The 19,567-nt window shown below is 42.7% G+C and overlaps 1 protein-coding gene across 2 annotated transcripts in view; it reads left to right on the forward strand.

The window, feature by feature from the left end:
* KCNH1 (potassium voltage-gated channel subfamily H member 1) overlaps nucleotides 1-19,567 on the forward strand; it is a 467,169-nt gene that overhangs the window by 359,968 nt on the left and 87,634 nt on the right. For both annotated transcript variants that reach the window (XM_019030269.4, XM_019030273.4), the window contains exon 10: nucleotides 8,512-8,708. In XM_019030269.4, coding sequence (XP_018885814.1) covers nucleotides 8,512-8,708 — 197 coding nt within the window. The remainder of the gene's footprint in view (nucleotides 1-8,511; nucleotides 8,709-19,567) is intronic.

Below are 19,567 nucleotides of genomic sequence, written 5' to 3' on the forward strand. Positions count from 1 at the left end.
AGTTGCTGGAGCTTTTGCTCTGAATGTGCTGCCAGAGTCTTCATCATCATTTTACTCTTCAGTCCATTAGACACATGGAAGCTCATGCTTTTTCTTAGAGCAGGTGAAAAAAGCACCTTTGTATATACCTCTATCACAGAGGTCAACATATTGTACTGACCCATTGGACCATGGACTCCTGAATTGGCTAGGTTGCAGGTTCAGCTGCTCCAACAAAAACCCAAAAGAAAGGAAGCTTAGACAAGATGGAAGCTTATTCTCCTCTTACATAGCAGTCCAGGTGTAAGAGGGCTGGTGTGGCAACCTTGTGGTCTTAGGCACCCAGCCTCCTCCTAGTGTGATACCTCACCCTAAATAGGTTGTTGCCCTTGGCCTCCTGGTCCAAGTTAGCTTACATCCTTATTCCTGCCAGGAGGAAGGGGAGAAGGTATAGGGAAAGGCAAACATGGTCTTTCTCTTCAAGGAAATGATCTGAAATTGCACACATCCCTTCTACACACCTCCCCTTAGTCAGAACTTGAAAAGATGGCCACACTTACCTGCAATTTAGTCTTTATTCTGGTTGTCATTATGCCTAGCTAAAAGTCATGAGTTCATTACCATAAGAGGAAAGAATTGATTTGGGGGAAACAGCTGGAAACCTACCTAAGCCATCACTCGGTAAGGTCAAAATCTTGTCTCCAGTTTATCCTTCTTTCCATTACCTAGCATTATGCCCACCCAAGGCAGGTGTCATTGAATGTTGATTGAAGAGGAGGGCTGCTTGAGGGAGGGAATGCAGAGGATGACACCCTGGGAATCTTGCGTTTCCTTTGCCAGCATGGAGACCACGAGGCAGTCACAGGCAATCATTTAACCTCTTCAGAACTCACTTTTCTCTCTTTAAAATGAGGCTGAGAATCCCTGTGGAATTTGCTTCACAGTGCTGTTGGGAAGATTCTTCTTTTATGGTGGCTACTATTTATTGAACCCCTACTATGTTCTAAGCGTGGTGCTAAGTTATCTGTTGACATTCATTCATGTAAACTTCACAGCAGCCCAATGAGATGGTGTCTTAGTCTATTCCAGCTGCCATAACAAAATACCATAGACTGCGTAGCTTATAAACAACAGAAATTTATTCCTCACAGTTCTGGATGCTGGGAAGTCCAAGATCAAGGTGCCAGCAGATTTGGTGTCCTGTGAGGGTTCACTTTCTGATTCAAAGATGGTGCCTTCTTACTGTGTCCTCACATGGGGAGGAAACTCTCTTGGCTTTCTTTTATAAGGGCACTAATCTTTTTTTCTTTCTTTCTTTCTTTCTTTTTTTTTTTTTTTTTTTTTTTTTTTGAGACTGAGTTTCACTGTTGTTGCCCAGAACAGAATGCAATGGCACAATCTCAGCTTACTGCAACCTTTGCCTCCTGGGTCTAAGCAATTCTCCTGCCTCAGCCTCCTGAGTAGCTGCGATTACAAGTGCTCGCCACCACACCCGGCTAATTTTTGCATTTTTAGTAGAGGTGGGATTTCACCACATTGGCCAGGCTGGTCTCAAACTCCTGACCTCAAGTGCTCTGCCCACCTCGGCCTCCCAAAGTGCTGGGATTACAGGTGTGAGCCACTGTGCCCGGCCAGGGCACTAATCTTAATTATAAAGGTTCCATCTTCATGACCCAGTTATCATCTAGAGATCTCACCTCCAAATACCACTGTACTGGGAGTTAGGGTTTTAGCATATAAATTTGAGGGGGTGGGGACACAAATATTCAGACCATAGCAGGTTGGTATGATTAGCCACATTTTATAGTTGAGTAAACTGAGGCTGGGAGAGATTTAGTAAGATGTGCAGTGGTGTTCATTTATATATATACATTCAACAACCATTGAGTGCCTGCCACGTACCGGAGACAGTGCTGGGTATGCAGCAGCTCCAATTACGATGGGTGTTTCCAGGGGGAAACAGAATGAAGAGGACATAAATAATAGGGAGCTACTCTGCTCAAGGGATCAGAGAGGAGGTTTGGGCATATTTTGAAGGATGAGCAGGAGTCATCCAGGCCAAGGAGTAGGGTGAAGTGTCTGGGGCAGTGCCTGGAAAGCCCTGATGTGAGACAGGAGCCAAGCTTAAAGGGACTCCAAGACTCCCAGTGTGACTGGAGGGCAGGGAGTAGGAGGAGAAGTCCAGCAGTGGCCACCACAAGCCCTCGATGGGTTGAACCTGGGCTTGCAGCCAGCTTGTCTAGCCCCAAAACTCATACTGAAAGAATAGATGATCAAGTTCTTGGAAAACGTGTTGAGGGCAGTACTGGGGAGGAGGAGATTTGGGCATATTCTCTTTTTGTCTTAGTCATGGCTTTACGAACTGAAGAGAGGGCCTGGATTTCACATAGGTGGTATAATCCAGGTGGTCTGAGAACTGAGCCCTTGTCATTGTCCCCCTGAACGATCTAGTTCAGTAAGTATGCACACATTCTGCTTAGGGCTTGCCTGGAAAGATTAATCCAGTTCCCTTTATCTGTCTTATAAGGAGTTTTTTTCTAGAGCCAGGAGAGAGGATGCCCCTTCCTCGGAGCCTCCCTCAGCTATGGCAGGACTCTGCAGCTGCATTTCATCATCCTGATGAAGTGAATGAAGAAACCCCTCTTGTCCTGAAATGGCATGAGGACAAAGGACTTCCTGATACCCTAGGGAAGAGGAATAAAGGCAGTGGGGTAGGGGGAGGAGGGCAACCCTTACTGTACTTGGTGTTTCTGGCACCTCTCTCAGCCTCCCAGAGAAGCCGCCAACAGAGTAGTGGATCTAAACCTTTAAACAGCTACTCACTCAACAAGCTGATGTTTCTCACTCTCAGTGTACAGAGTGTGGAAGGTGCTGAGGTGAGTTTGCTGCCAAATGAGGAAACCAGGCACTTTCCTCCAAGGATTACAAAATATAACTCTCATTTCTACAGGTGAATGAAGGAACAGATAATTCAAAATAAGGGGTGGTTCAGAGGCTTACATGGCTTTTCAGTTTTGTTTGTTTGTTTGTTTGAAACGGAGTCTCGCTCTGTCATCCAGGCTGGAGTGCAGTGGTGCGATCTCGGCTCACTGCAAGCTCCATCTCCCAGGTTCACGCCATTCTCCTGCCTCAGCCTCCAAAGTAGCTGGGACTACAGGCACCTGCCACCACGCCCGGCTAATTTTTTGTATTTTTAGTAGAGACGGGGTTTCACCGTGTTAGCCAGGATGGTCTCTACCTCCTGACCTCGTGATCTGCCCGCCTTGGCCTCCCAAAGTGCTGGGATTACAGGCGTGAGCCACCGCGCCCGGCCATGGCTTTTCAGTTTTGCTAAAGAGGCAGATCTTTGTGTCTCAAGGCCTTTGCTCATGCTGATCCCTCTGCCTGGAATCATCTCCATGCTTCAGCTTTATGCTGCTTAACTTGAACTCATCCTTCAGGTTGCAGCTCAGACATTAATCTTGGAAGACTTCCCTTATCCCTTGAACTTGAGCTGGATACCCCTCCTGGACTCTCCCTTGTTATAGCCCCTAACACATTATAGTCACCTGCATCTCCTTCCACCACTGCATCTGCTGTTCCACTGTTACACCTCAGCCCCTAGAACAGTGCCTGGCAAAAGTTGCATGAATGACTGAATGAATTTTTTTTAAATTGGTTTGGGTCTAGAAATAATGATCTCAACAGCAGGTAGTAAGTTTAACATTAGAATTATATTTTGTGGAGTACATTATAACACTGTGAGATAGTCCTTAAAAGAGCATATAATAGGAAATAGTGAAGGGAAGCAGCCAGAAATTTCCTTTTTTTCTGATCTCCCAGACCTGCCAAGCTCACTCAGAGCCTGTCTTTGAATAAACAGCACCTTCTCTGGAGGGTTCCAGACTTAGTTGTAGGGTTCAGATCAGAATTGCTTCCCTGCCACTCTTCAACCTCAGGAAGGCTATTGATCCTTCCAGGGTCCCAGAGTTCCAGCATCTCTTGAATTCACCCTGGTAATCCCATTTCACCCTACCCACCCACCTTCAGCTTTCTCAAGTGGCTGGCTGTTCTAGCCTTTGCCCTTCATTAAACCAAATTGCCTGCAGGGGCTTAGTTTTCTTCTGTGCTGTGCCCCTCCCTGGCCCTGTGCCACCTCAGCCCTGTGTCCCACTTCCTACCTATGTTTTGTGGATGTTCTTCAGTCCTACATTGGTACCCCATAGGGATGTTTATGTCCACTGCAGAAGTGGAGGTTCAGTAAAGACAGCTGCATATAATTGGGGGGAAGAGGAGGAGGATTAACTATTACTGAGATGTTTGCCTGGAGTTTTAATTAGGCTGCCTTTCCTTACTTCCTTCTTTTTTTTTTCCCAGCTCAGAATGTCCATTTAGAATGTTAGTATTTTAGAGACTTGGAACATTAAGTTTTAACATTCTGCACCCAGAGCCTCAGTGTAATAAATAAATCAATAGGCTGATTGCCTCCAGTAGTTTGATTGCTGAGTGCATTGGGGTACCTTTTGTTCTTGAGTGAATGATTATTTTACACACTGGCAAACAAGAAACGAATGTGGGTGTAGTGCTTGTCCGGGCTTCTGATTTGCAACCCTGACCTGGGAAGTCATTATTTCCAGCATTGTGTGTAACTTACAAGCAGCTTGCCAAATGTTCTATCTCCTTCCCCTTGACAGTTCTCCCAAGTTATGTGTGTCATAAAAACATTTCGCATTTGCCAGAATAGTCCTGAGTTTGTTTTGGATCTGACAGGTCCTCTGATATTACATTCTTAAATCTCACTAACAGATAATTTATACCAAAACTACTGCCTTGACAGGAAGTAAAGTTATATGATTTTCAATTTGGGTTGAAAATCAACTCAAGTTATGACAATACTGAGACTCTTAGACCCTACAGATTAATCATGATTATCTTACTGTGAAATACTTTTTGTAGTAGGATCTACCCTCCGTTTATTTTTTCTGTCAAAACCTGTGATTGGAAAATGTTTCATAATGGGAATGTTGTCATTTCTACAGATGCGCTTATTTATTTCATGGTGTATTCCAACCACAATATGGTTGCCCCTTGTTTTATGCAATAGCTATGCCCCTGAAGAGTTGCTTATAAACTGAATTTTTATAGATATATGGTTAATTACATGCACATGCAGTGCTACTATTTTACCTAATAGTTTCTTTTATAATTAGAAAAATGACTCCCAAATTCATTTGAAAAGTATAACACTCATATATTGGGTCTTGTTTAGATGAAGTAATCTTAATACGAATCAGGCAAGATTATCAACTAGCTTCTACTCTCAATAGTTCTGGCTTATACCACATTTCATCCCAATAGGAGACTGCAGGTTTTATACATTCTACATTTTCTCACAGATACTCAAGACACTTCCAGAGGAAAATCTGCCCCTCTTAGAGCCACCCCTTGGTCTCTCTTGTATCATTCTTTCAGGGAAGGAAGTGGGGGATGCCAGCTCAGAGTTGGGATGATTTGTGATGTTCTGCTGGAATATTACGTAACCTAGCAGGTAATTTTTTTTTTTTTTGAGACAGAGTCTTGCTCTGTAGCCCAGGCTGGAGTGCGGTGGCCCAATTATAGCTCACTGCAGTCTCAAACTCCTGGATTCCTGGGTTCAAGCAATCCTCCCATCTCAGCCTTCTGAGTAGTTGGAACTACAGTGCATGCCACCATGCCCAGCTATTTTTTATTTTTTGCAGAGGCAAGGTCTCGCTTTGTTGCCCAGGCTGGTCTCAAGCTCCATGATTCTGTGTATTCTGGCTATCTATTGCTGTGTAGCAAACCGCCCCTAAATTTAGTGGCTTAAGAAACTTATTATTGTTTCTTCCATTCTGTGGGCTGTTTAGCTCAGCTGGTTGGTTCTCACTTGCACTTCCCACATGTGGTTGCAGTCAGGCATTTACTGGGGCTGTAGTCATCTGAAGGCTGGACTGAGCAGGACAACTAAGATGGCTTCTTGACGTGACTGGCAGTCGAGACTGTCAGCTGAGAGTTCAGCTGGGCTGTGGGCCACAGCACATACATGTGACCCCTTGTGTGGCTTGTGCTTCTCACTTGTTGATTGGGTTCCAAGAGGGAGAGTCCCAAGAATGAGTGTTCTAAGAGATCCAGGCAGAGCCTGCAAGGCTTCTTATGACCTTCACTCAAAATCCCAGAACATCGCTTCTTCCACTTTCTATTGGTTGAGGCCAGTCAGTGACTAAGGCCAGCCCAGATTCAAGGGGAGGGAATTAGACTTCACCTCTTGATGTGAGTTGCAGCATGTGTGTACCGTATGGAAAAGAATGGGTGGGGCCTATTTTTTAACTACCTACCATAATGTTCTGGAGGAAGGATATTCTCTAGAGGAACAAGATGACACAAATATGAAGGGTGCATGAGCCATTGTGGGCAGTATAGGGAGGTTATAGAATGCTTAATACATATAATATTTACAAATGAATTGGCCAGCCTTGTTGGTTACAACTGAGTACTAGGGAGTACACAATAAATGAGCCTATTTCCATGGAAGCCAGTTAGCATCCTACAGAGAGAAACATTTCCCTCTACTGACCCCAGCCCTAAATTAGCCACCCATGTTACAGATGACTGAGAAAAGAACTTGGTAAGGGAATCTAAGTAGCACAGTTTTAAAGACATATTTGCCTGGAAGCTACCCCAAGCATGTATCCTATTCACATTGACTCAGTAAAACCATCTTTGTAAATTAGAACCACAAACACATAGAGAATTGTGAAGTAATGTGTCTAGTATAAATGTTTTTCAGCTCACATTCTGGAGGTGCTTAGGGAAGGCTGTGCCCGCAGATATCTTACATACTTAGAATGGATACTTTTTGATGTTTGAGGTAAAGTCAAGTTCTATCCATGTACTTGGAAGTATAATTACCTCCTTAGCTTTAATCAGGAAAACAGCTGGCCTATTAAACACACCGAGCTACAGGTCCTTTGATTTCAGCTGTGGAGCTTGGCCTATCTGGATGGACAGGAGGACAATTCCCTTGAATACATTACTTTTCACCCTTTGTAGCATTTTTTCCTTCCTCTTGCGTACTCCTCGTTGGCTCCCTGGGGATTCAAATTTGTGTTTATCGTGCTGAAAATTTAGAGGCAAGATAAACAACATTTTAAGCTATTTATAACCAGAGGCTATGCCAGAAATGAATTAGGCTTTGCATTTGACATATGTTAAAATGTTGCTTGCTGGCAAAGGTAGGAAGAATATCCCTAGGTGTGAAAAGCAGATGGTTAGAGACGATTTGATAAAGCTTTGACCCAGAATATGGCTATATGGGATTAGTACTTTTCTTAATTTGGGCTTCTATAACAAAATACCATAGTCTGGGTAACTTATAAACAACAGAAATTTATTTCTCTCAGTTCTGGAAGCTGGAAGTCTGAGACCAGGGGCCAGCATTGTCAGGTTCTGGTGAGGGCCCCCTTCTGGTTTGCAGACTGCCTACTTCTCATTGTATCCTCACATGATAGAAAGAGCACAGGAGAGCTCTTAGGAGTCCCTTTTATAAGGACATTAATCCCATTTATGAGAGGCTCCACCCCCATGACTTAATTACCTTCCAAAGGCTTCACTTCCTGACATCATTGCACTAAGGGTTAGGATTTTAATATATGAATTAAGGGGGAGGGGCACAAACATTCAGTCCATAGCATTATTCTATTGACTTATTAAATGTATTCTTGTGGAATGCTAGGGATAGAGAGGATCCTGGAGATGCCATTTATATAGAGCCTATATTTTTATACCACCAGGAGGACATTTAGCAAGGGTAAGGAACATACCCTGGAAGGAGGTATGGGAGAGAGGATGAGAAAGAGGCACCATACAGACATAAACCTTAGGGTGGTGGACATGCTATGGTAAGGAGAGAACTCTACACTTGTCTAACTTCTTCCATGTGCATCATCCCAGAGAGAGGAAACCTCTCTTGCTCGTTAGATTTCTTATGAAGAGTCCACATGCTCCCTTAAATATTCACCTCTCAGTCACACTAATATAGACCCACCACAGTCTACCTCCATTCTTTCCTTCTGCCTATAAATATTGGTTGAGCTCCTACCATGTGCAGGCACTGTGTTATGTGGATGAATAAGACACATGAGCTATCAAGTTGAGATACATGCAATAAACCAGTAAATAAGTAATATAATGAAAGATTATTATCAGTGTTACAGGGGGAAAAGGGGGTGTGATAAAGAATAATGGGTGTGTGTGTCCTATTTTGGATAGGATGATCAAGATAACCCTTTGAGGAGGTGACATAAATGATCTCAAAGTGATTAAACTTTGGCATGTGTTAACTACTACTTTAACATTCCTTAAACTGCATGTTGTTAAGGATGTTATTAAGGTTCACGTTAAAATAGCGTTTGCCTTCTCTGAGCCCAATCTGCAGAATGCTGAAAGGACAGCAATTCTGGGGAATAGAGGGAAGCCAGCTGGACGGGCAGACCTCTCCTGGCCAACACTTTCCTCATGACAACCTTCTCTCCTTAGGAAAAGGAGACGTGTTTGGAGATGTGTTCTGGAAGGAAGCCACCCTTGCCCAGTCCTGTGCCAACGTTAGGGCCTTGACCTACTGTGATCTGCATGTGATCAAGCGGGATGCCCTGCAGAAAGTGCTGGAATTCTACACGGCCTTCTCCCATTCCTTCTCCCGGAACCTGATTCTGACGTACAACTTGAGGAAGAGGGTGAGCTAAAAGTTTCAGTTATTTTCTACAAAGAACAGTCTCTGTGCACTTTGGATAATCACTGTGACCAGAAAAGTCCCTTTGCTGTTTATTTAAGTAGAGTAATTGGTTCTAAAGAGGATCTGTTTGTTGTTTGCTCTGTGGGGCTTTTGCTATAAGATGGAGGAGAGAGGGGATGTTGCTAGATTAGAAGATGGATCCATTTTGATGCAGAAGGGATTTATGTGCGTGGAGGGGGCAGGGAGGTGGCTTTTTTTCCCCCATCAATATCTAGACCTGCTAGCATTTTGAAAAGATGAGTAAAATATGAGGTTGCTAGTCAGCAACATGGCTCTGTGGGGCCATTTAATTAATGTAAACTGAATTATCTGTGGTGACTGGGATTTGCTGAGTAGTATGAAGCCATTAGCCTGCCAGCTAGTAATGATAATTTTTTAACAGATATGAAAATGATTTAGTTGGGTCCAGAGAATAAGAGAGACATGGAATTTGTTTGTCTAGAGAATATTTTGCATTCAACTCCCAATTAAACTGGTTGAGAAATGATTGGTGGTTTAAGAACCAGAAGATCTTTGACCTGAAGTTGTTTCTTTCACTCTCAAATCATCAGAACTCCTCCATCTATCTCTGTGAGGATTAAAGTATTGGTCTTGTACTCTTGAGGTTTTCATGACGGATTTTCTTGCACTTCATCTCTCTAACTCTTTTGGTTAAAACAATAACAAGATAGCTCTGCACCTGGAGAAATCATATGGAAAGGTTGTCATAGGAATCTTTCCTAAAATGACCTCATAATCTTTCTCCCAACCTGCCCGCTGTCTCATGGTTCCTATTTACATTGTCTGATTTGTCCTGGGGTTCCAAGTTAGAAACCCTGGCATCAACGTTGACGCTGCTTCCCCCTCTCTGAGGCCTTGTGTTACTCAACAGATCCTGTTGGTTCTGCCTAAGCGCTCAACTCTAAGTCAGTACTTTGCCTTCATCCTCAAGGCCCCCACAGAATTCTCAGGACACAAAGCTCTTCATTAAAAACCTTCCTCATGCCCTAGCTGGATCATGCAGTGGGCTCCAAACTCACCTTCCTGCCTCATGTCTGCCCTCAGTGGAGTGCTTCCTTCTTATGGCTGCTTGACTAACCTTAAAAATCTGATCTGTCAGTCTCCCACCTGACTAAAGGATAATATCTGTACATTTCAGCATGGTGTATGTGATTGTCCACATCTGGCCCAAACTTAACCCCTGAGCCCCGACCTCAACCACTTATCCCCATGCCCACCTTTCCCACCCTGAACTGCCACCATGAGAATTCCACACAGTACTCCAAGCACACCACATCTCTTCAGAGTGCCGTGTCTCTGCCTGCTGCTTTCTCAACCTGGAATTCTTTTCTGTGTGTGACAAACCCCTGTTAGCCCTAAAAACTGCTGAAATGTTTACTTTTTCATTCATCAAACCCAGTATTGTGCCAACTGAACTAGACTAGACATATAAAACCCAATGATACTCAGTTCCCTATCTCTGGGAACCTAAAGTCTAATGGAAAAGATTAACGCAAGAAAGATAAATGCGTAGAAGTGCTAAGTACAGTGATTGTGATTTGAACAAGGTATTATGGGAGCATAAAGGAGGGGGACAGCTAAAGGGAGTCAAGGATTAATTGTCAGGGGTGATACCTGAGCTGAATCCAAAGAATGAGTTTGCCTAACAGAAGGGGCCAATGATCTACTGGGAGGGGCAGTTTGAGCAAAGCCTGGAGAAAGGAAACGACCCTTTGTCTTCTAAGTCCTTTGTACAAGGTTCCAATGCCTGTCACGGGGCTACCCCAGCAATGTTCCTCCACCTGTTTTAAATCCCTTGGACTATCTTGTGGGTCCCTGCACAGAGACCTGTGAAGGCAAGGGCTTGGTGCCTTAGTATCCTCAGTGCATAAACAAGTGTGGGGTGCCTAGAATTAATAAATATTTGAGGATGGCAAGGAGAAAGAGATGGGCCTCAACTCTGGGCCTCAACTTCCACATAATAAAATGCAAGACTGTGGCAAGATGGTTTTTATAGTTCTGTGGTTTGAAACCTGGCCATTTAAATTCTAGTGGAGGGTGGGCAGTGGTGGAGAAATGTGCATCCAATGTTCTTCCTGGTTGATCTGTTGGTTGGGAACATGGGATGCTTGCTGGTGATACATTTAGCCAAGTGGATTCTCTTATAAGCTATTTTTTGATGTATTCCTTCTTTCTATGAAAGCAAGTTGATTATAATCAGCTTTCAGTGTTGCTGATAATATAGGTTGAAAAAATATGCAGTTTGGGTTATTTGGAGGAGTAATCTTCTTGGAATAATTGTGGCTCAAGTAAATCTGTCTTTAAAAAAAAAACAAGAATGACAACAAAAACAATGACACCTCAGTGGTCAGATTTTTTCTGTAAGTACAGAGTGATAGCTCTGCAGAAGAGAAGACGCAGGGGCTACATTTTTGAAGGGCTGTTGTGGAGGATTTTTTATAGCCACAGGGTACAGAGGAAGAACCAAAATTATAGACAGATTTTGGCACAGTATAAAAAGTCTTTTGAAAAAAATCAGAGCTCCCCAAAGAATGAAATAGGCTGCTTTGAGTGTATCAAATTTGTTATTATGAGGGTACTTAGGCATCTCCTAGGTACCCATATTCAGAAACATTGTGGAAGGGACTTAGGCGACTGTTGGAGAGTCAAACTAGCTGACCTTCAAATTTTCTTCTAACTCTAAGTGACAATGTATGAGTCTGGTATGGATCCAGAGGAAGTTTAGTGAAAGCCTTTGTGTAAAGAGGTAGCCATTCTTTTTTGGAAAAAAAAAAAAAAAAGAGGCTTGTCATTTTATTATTGCCATTGTAGTCTCTCATTGTGTCCTTCTGAGAATTAATTCGTAGTTACGTAGGGCATGGAAGACAAGAACATTACATGCATGAATTATTCTCCTAGCTATTTCTTTTTCCTGGTAAAGTGTATTGTTGTAGCTGTTTCTATCTTGGCAAAATTAAGTGTTTTATTTGCTAAGATTCTTGACAACACAGTGCCTTTGACATCTGTCTAGGGAGTTTCTTGATCTTGTTGATCTTCTCCAATGTGCAGCAAAGACTCTGAGCTAGAAGATGACTTGGTAACCGTTCAATCTCTTCTCTACTTCCCTAACACCCTCATTTCACATTTTATAGAAAGGTCACAGAGCTGGGTTGGGATGAAAGAATTGGAGCCAGAAGTGACACCTTGGCCAAAGTCTTCCTGATCACAGTTTCCTGTTCTACTCTAGCCTCTGTATTCTAAGCCACATCCCTTTTTCCCTAAATCCAAGGGTATGAACATCACCTAGCTCTCAGCTCTGCTATTGGAACCCAACTCAGGAAGAAACTGTTGCCTTTCTCCATTTCCTCCAAAGCCACATGAGGGCACAGACAAGGATGAAAGAGGCGGAACCTGGAGGCAAATCCAGCATTTTGGCCTTTAGTTTTTCTTGCTTGTGAGGTCTGAGCCAGGTGAGACTTTGGTCTGGGTCCTGCTTCTGCCACTTATTGCTTCTATAATTCTGGATGAGCTATAAAAGCTTCCTTTTCTGTAAAATGGGGATGATGAAAATTTCTAACTTGTAGGATAGTTGCAAGCATTAAATAAGATAATATTTGCAAAGCTCACATGAAGCCTACTACTACATAGCGAGTGCTCAATTCATTTGTATGTTATTGTTATTTTGTTCCATCCACTTGATTGATACCCTATTCTTTATTATCCTGTGCCTTTTGTAAAGTAAAAAGAAGGCAGTTCCTCTGCCTTTGTTCATGCAGGGTTATTGCCCTGCGCAATGTTTTGTGGGGTAGGTGTTATCTGCAGGTTCTCTGCACCTCTTGCAGCAAAGGAGGGATCAGTCACTCTGGGAAGTGGAATCCATTGCTGGCCTTGCTGCCTCTTCAGCTCCTGACAGTGAAGAGGTCAGCATTTGCCCACCGTTTTGGCCAGTTCCATTCTTGGAGGGAAAAATCAGGCTATTTTGAGCTCTTAGGTCAGTTAACAGGAAGTCTAGAGGGAGGCACAAAAGAAAAGCACAGCGCTATTGTTTCTTCTGAGGGAGGTGGCTTGTGGCTATTCATGAAAAGAAGGGGAAGTAGAGCCTTCCTCATCAAACCCTTGGCTCTCTAGGGTGCAAGGTCTATGCGCTTTTTCCTCAAAGCCTAGAATCATCTTGTGTCTGTAATCAGAGCTTTGCAGACTATAAATAGTAAATTATTACCAACTCCAGATATTGTACAAGCTACGTCACAGTATCAGTATGTGTATGTCAGCTTATTACATCTTCGGAACAGCCTCATGACATTACTGTATCATTCCCATTTCTCAGTGGAATAAACTAGGACCCTGTGAGGAAGAAAACCCCTTTTCCAAGGTTGCCCGGTTAATAAGTGGCAGATTCCAAACCTGGCATGTGCTCTTCTGGCTAAGCAGTGTCACATTCTATGGTAGCCTCAGTGAAGTGTGGCTCTCAGCTGTTCCCATATTGGCATTCTTTGGCTTCTGCATTCTTCTAGTCTGTTAACTTTTCAGGAGTGGCTTGAGTTGTCTCCTAAGTATCTTTCTCCAGTGGCCTTTGCGACCGCCAATACACTCAGAAACATGTACGGTAAAACCACAGTAATACCCCAGGTTGGGAGATGTGACAAATTTCCCCCTCGTAGTGACAGGCACACAGCAAGTAGCTGGGTGTGATGGGTGTGGGAGGCATGACACATTTCGCTTTTGTTAGGCAGCAGGTTAACCCGGCCATGCTATTAGTAACTCACTAGAAAGGGCAATGCTTTGAGTCTAAGGACTATGTTTGAATACTGATTTGACTGCTGACCAGCTGTGTGCCTTTGGGCAAATTACTTAACCATTCAGAGCCTCAGTTTCCTTGTTTGTGAAAAGGGGCCGATACAAGTCCTTCCTAATTAGGTTTTTTGCATTTTGTTTATTTATTTTAAGTTCTGGGATACATGTGCAGAACGTACAGGTTTGTTACATAGGTATACATGTGCCATGGTGGTTTGCTGCACCTATCAACCCATCATCTAGGTTTTAAGTCCCACGTGCATTAGGTTTTTGTCCAAATGCTCTCTCTCCCCTTGCCCCCCCACACCCCAAACAGGCCCCAGTGCGTGATGTTCCCCTCCCTGTGTCCATGTGTTCTCATTGTTCAATTCCCATTTATGAGTGAGAACATGTGGTGTTTGGTTTTCTGTTCCTGTGTTAGTTTGCTGAGGGTGATGGTTTCCAGCTTCATCCATGTCTCTGCAAAGGACATGAGCTCATTCTTTTTTATGGCTGCCCTAATTGGGTTTATTGAGAAGTTTACATACAGTAAAACAAACAAAAAGAAAAAGTGACACATTACCTGCAGGAATCACTCAATACATATTTTTCCCTTTCTCCTCCCCACTGCCCATACCCTACTTCCACCTCCAGTCTTAGAGGTTCTGAATTCACACTTTGTTGCCCTTGGTTAATAACCAGACATTTCTTTAGTCGATGTTTCACTTGGGCCCTACTTTCCTTTCAACCTGAGATAAGGTTTCACTCCCCAGGTCCTAGGGAATTACGTTCTCCTGCTGATCATTAGGACAGTAGAAGCAATGTACCACAATTAAATGATGTACTGCAGACAAGCAATTAGGTAATTAACAGCAGTCAGTGCATGGGATAATTGGCACGTAGGTAATTGGGAGGGCGGTTCTCATTCTGTGTGTAGGGCTTTATTTTTAAAGCCAATATTGTTGTGTATTGAGTTTGTTTTGTGCAGTGTTTGTTTATATTAATTTGTTCCAGGATGAATTTTTTTTAGTTTGATTAAAGCCCCAACTTAGTGAGTTTGGGAGGGAGCTGGGACTATAGTTACTGATGTTCTCAAAGCTGAGCCCTCCTAATGCCTGTTTTCTAAAACTGAGGTTGCCATAGTGAACTGTCTTGAATACCATATGTACATTTCTAGCCCACTTTAACCAAAGAGCATTTTATTCTGGAGAAGAGAAGATGAAAGCATTGAATGCTTGGAGAAAGCTCTGCTCATAAGTGGCATTGGAAAGCTTTTAAATTTTCTCCCTGAACAAATTCTTGTGGAAGGTTGATAAGATGGAAAGATAGACCATAAAGCTAGGTACTTAAAAATGTCATCCACTTCCCCCCTGAATCATCATAGCCTAAGTTTTAAAAATGATATCTGCATAGCCCATATTTTCCTTGTCATCCCTCCTATGTGGGCTTCTGTGAAATTAAAATCATCTATTAGTCTGTCAAGCCAAAAAGATAATAAAATCATGGTGTTGGAATTAGGAGTCGGGGGAGGGGGAGAGATGATGTGAGTGACATGACCATAATTCTTTTAGAACAACAAACTATAAATCAAAATCAAGTTCCGTTTTCCTCAAGAGGATCAGTGAGTGATGTTAGGGACCTGTGCAGTCTTTCATGGGTCCTCAGGTGTTCCCCAGTACCCCGAGAACATTTAGCAGAACCCCATGATGATGCTGGAGGTGGAAGATAATAAAAGTGCTCCATGCTTCATTATGTATGAATTAGCTTAAACTGTAGTCAGGCTATGTCTGGCTATTTTTAAGGAAGTACTAAAGTTCTGGAATGAACACGGGCTTTAAAGCTAGATCTTCACATCCAGGCTCTGCCATTTGCTAGCTGGGGCAGGGGGTCAGGATGGGTGGGCATTGAACAAGTATACCTTGTGGTCTTCTGTGGATCTACATCGCCTACCCCAAATGGTAGTGATGGGAAAGAGTGAGAAAGTGCCAGGCATGTTGCCTCACATGTGGTAAGCATGTAGCTGTGTTATTTCTCTTCCATTATTCATAGCAATGGGGGCAGCAGAGCAAAGAAGAATAGGAGCCATAATAGTTTGGCTGGTAGAATAATCATATGGAGGTACTAGACTGGTGGTTTAAAATGTGGATCCTGCAGTCAGAGTATTTGAGTTCAAATCCTGGCCCTACTTAGTGACTTCAGGCCAGTTACCTAACCTCTCTAGGCCCTACTTTATTCAGGTATGAAATAGAGGCCTTAGAAGCATGCTTTGACATGGCAAATTTTCAATGTTTGTATGGCTATAATTATGATAAGATGATGATAATGATAAGAATGATGACAATAAAATCAGTCAAATGTATTAGTTAGCTTTTCTGGGACTTAGATCCCATCAGGTGCTAAAAGTTTTTAAAAAGAAGTGATGGACTGAATTTTAACATCTAGAAATCTCCTGAACAGAAAATTCTAAAATTTGAGCCTGGGCCCCTCAAGTAGCCCTAGAGATCCAGGTGGTTCATCAGTGAGGTTTGGTGAAGAATGGCTCTGTTGGATTCAAAATGGATCTGATTCCTCCTATAACAGAATGAATGGAGGGAATGGTAGAGTCAGATGTGGAAGAGAGGAAGGAGGAGGAAAGTTGTAACTTATCTTTTAATACTCATCAAGTTACTTGATGTACTGTTACATACAGTGTTTACCACAAATTAGAAAAGATCTGGCCTAGCTTAGAAGAGTATAAGGCTAGTGCAGTCTTTTGGAGGAGAGTAGCATCCTTAATAATATTTTCTTAGGTGTATGTAGTTGAGGCATAATAAGGGTAGTGCTAATGGATCCTAGATCAGAAGTTCATCCTCAAGCAAGCAAGTTGGCTTCTTGATGTCTTAGATGTTTAACCCAAGATTTCTCATTCATGTGCTCCCTAAAATTTTGAATGATATCTGTAAGTATTATCTATTATGAAATACCTGTTAAAATCCACTAGAGCTAGTGTTTTACAGAGCACATTTAGGAAGCAGGGTCTAGATTGCTCTTTAGTGTCTCTTCCAGCTCAAATGATCACTGACTTGTGGAGCGAACAGGTCTTGCCTCTGAAACATCAAGAAGCCAAAATATACTCTAGCACAGGGAATCTCTATCACCTGGTCCTCAGTAAAGTCCCAAACAGAGATTACTGGCAGGGTCTCGCTAATTTCTAAACATCTTCCTCAACTCAGCTCCCCTCCCACCTCTTACAAATGCCCAGTGGCCCACTCATTTTCTGGTGAGCAGCCAGTCATGTTTTCAAAGTGCATTTCACATGTGCTAATACTAGAAGGCTGTCAAAGGATGTTTTCTAACTAGCTTCAAAGTCCCTCCTTGCAAGTTACTTTCTCATTCTTTCTTTGGCCTAGCCAAATTTCATATTTCAAACCCATCTGCCAAGTTTTTTGGACTTCCTTTTTCCTATTTATTGTTCCTTCTACTCTTAAAAATGTGCTCTGTGGTTTTGAGCATGTCCTTACAAATTTTGACAGTAAGTCATGGAGGTTTTTATTCTAGCCTTTGCTTTTGGTAAGCAGAGTCAGGATTTGAATCCAGGCTGCCTCTCCTCTGATAACAATAACTACTTTATAAGATGTTAGATTAATAAAAAGAAATGTTACTTCTCCCCCATTTCCAAGGGAACTTTGAATGCCTGCATATGAGCTCACATAAAGAATCTATTCCAGACCAAATGTCCATGCAGACCATATCTGGTATAATGTATGTCAGAGGTCCATGCTGTTTTGGTTTATCTCTCTGCAAAATTTGTTGTTGGCAATTTACTTTTTACTAATGTCACTTAATGGTCTTTACCCTGCCTGTGCTTAACTTAGATTTCTAGATTGAAATTTTGAATTCATAATGGGACCCTGAGTCCATATATCTTCTCTTTAATTTCTCTAGTCTAGATGAAGCCCCTTGTCTTTTAATCCAATTAGCAACAATCACCTCTTTGTAGCTCTCATTATACTTCCAGGTAACTCCCCACCCCCCCTCACTCTTGTTGCCCAGGCTGGAGTGCAATGGTATGATCTTGGCTTACCGCAACCTCTGCCTCCTGGTTTCAAGTTATTCTCCCACCTCAGCCTTCTGAGTAGCTGGAATTACAGGCATGTGCCACTATGCCCAGCTAATTTTGTATTTTTAGTAGAGACGGGGTTTCTCCACGTTGGCCAGGCCGGTCTCAAACTCCTGACCTCGGGTGATCCGCCTGCCTCAGCCTCCCAAAGTGCTGGGATTACAGGCGGGAACTACCCTACCTGGCCACACTTCTCTGACTTGATCAGCTTTTTTAGAGCTTGGTACAAAGTAAATGTTCAATAATTGAATGAGTCAATCAGTGAAACAACCAACCAACCAACAAAAATATACAAATCTACCAACCAATATTGGGCATGTCCCTCCATCTTATTACTGCTATACATTCTTTTTTTCTTCTTCTTTTTTGAGACAGAGTCTCCCTCTGTTGCCCAGGCTGGGGTGCAGTGGTGCGATCTCGGCTCACTGCAACCTCCACCTCCTGGGTTCAAGCAATTCTCCTGCCTCAGCCTCCCGAGTAGCTGGGATTACAGGTGCCTGCCACCACGCCCGGCTAATTTTTTGTATTTTTATTGGAGACAGGGTTTCACCATCTCGGCCAGGCTGGTCTCAAACTCCTGACCTCAAGTGATCTGCCTGCTTCGGCCTCCCAAAGTCCTGGGATTACAGGCATGAGCCACCGCGCCTGGCCTATTGGTGTATATTCTTAAAGCCTTGGCTAAAAGATGGTATCGGCAGAGACATCTTTCCTTCTTTGTCCCTCTGAAGCTTTTCCTGTATATTTCATAGCCCCTTTTCCCTTTTTTTTCTCTCCCCCAGGCCCTGATTGTAGAGGTCTCTCAGCCTCTGCAGATACCCCTGGTGCCAGCATAAAATATAATAACCATCCCAATTTATTGTCTCATCTGCCAAGTATGAGTTAACGCATTTACATGTATCTCACTTAGGTGCTGAGGCCAAGATAGGTTAAATAATTTGCTCCTGATCCATTAAGCTAATTGGAGTTAGAATTGTAGCTCAAGCCTGGCAATCACCAAGCCCATACTCTTTTTGTGGTTGTTTGTTTTATTAAATTTTAGATTCTGGGGGTATGTGTGCAGGTTTGTTACATGGGTATATTACATGATGCTGAGGTTTGGGTTTCTAGTGATCCCACTACCCAAGTAGTGAACATACTACCCAGTAGTAGATAGTTTTTCAACCCTTCCACCCACCACCATTACCCCCTGCCCAGTTTTGGACCCTTCTGTACCCCCACCCCCAGTTTTGGAATCCCAGGTATTTATTGTTCCCATCTTTGTGTCCATATGTACTCAATGTTGAGCTACTACTTGTAAGTGAGAACATGTGGTACATAGTTTTCTGTTTGTGCATTAGTTCACTTAGGATAATGGCCGTCAGCTGCATTCATGTTGCTGCAAAGGACATGATTTTGTTCTTTTTAATGGCTCTGTAGTATTCCATAGTGTATATGTACCATAGTTTATCCAGTCTACTGTTGATGGGCACCTGGGTTGATTCCATGTCTTTGCTATTGTGAATAGTGCTGTGATAAACATATGAGTGCAGGTGTCTTTTTTGGTAGAACAATTTATTTTCCTTTGGGTTTATAACCAGTAATGGGATTTCTAGGTCGAATGGTAATTCTATTTTTAGCTATTTGAGAATCTCCAAGCTGTTTTCCACAGGGGCTAAACTAATTGGCATTCCCACCAACAGTGTGTAAGCATTCCCTTTTCTTCCCAACCTTACCATCTGTTATTTTGTGACTTTTTAACAATAACCATACTGACTGGTGTGAGATGGTATTTCTTTGTGGTTTTGGTTTGCATTTCTTTGATGATAGTGATGTTGAACATTTTTTCATGTTTCTTGGCCATTAGGATGTCTTCCTTTGAGAAGCATCTGTTCATGTCATTTGCCCACTTTTTAATGAAGTTATTTGGTTTTTGCTTGTTGATTTAAGTTCCTCATAGATTCTGGATATTA

Source organism: Gorilla gorilla, chromosome 1 (genome assembly GCF_029281585.2).
Source record: "Gorilla gorilla gorilla isolate KB3781 chromosome 1, NHGRI_mGorGor1-v2.1_pri, whole genome shotgun sequence".
In the NCBI taxonomy this organism is placed as follows: domain Eukaryota; kingdom Metazoa; phylum Chordata; class Mammalia; order Primates; family Hominidae; genus Gorilla; species Gorilla gorilla.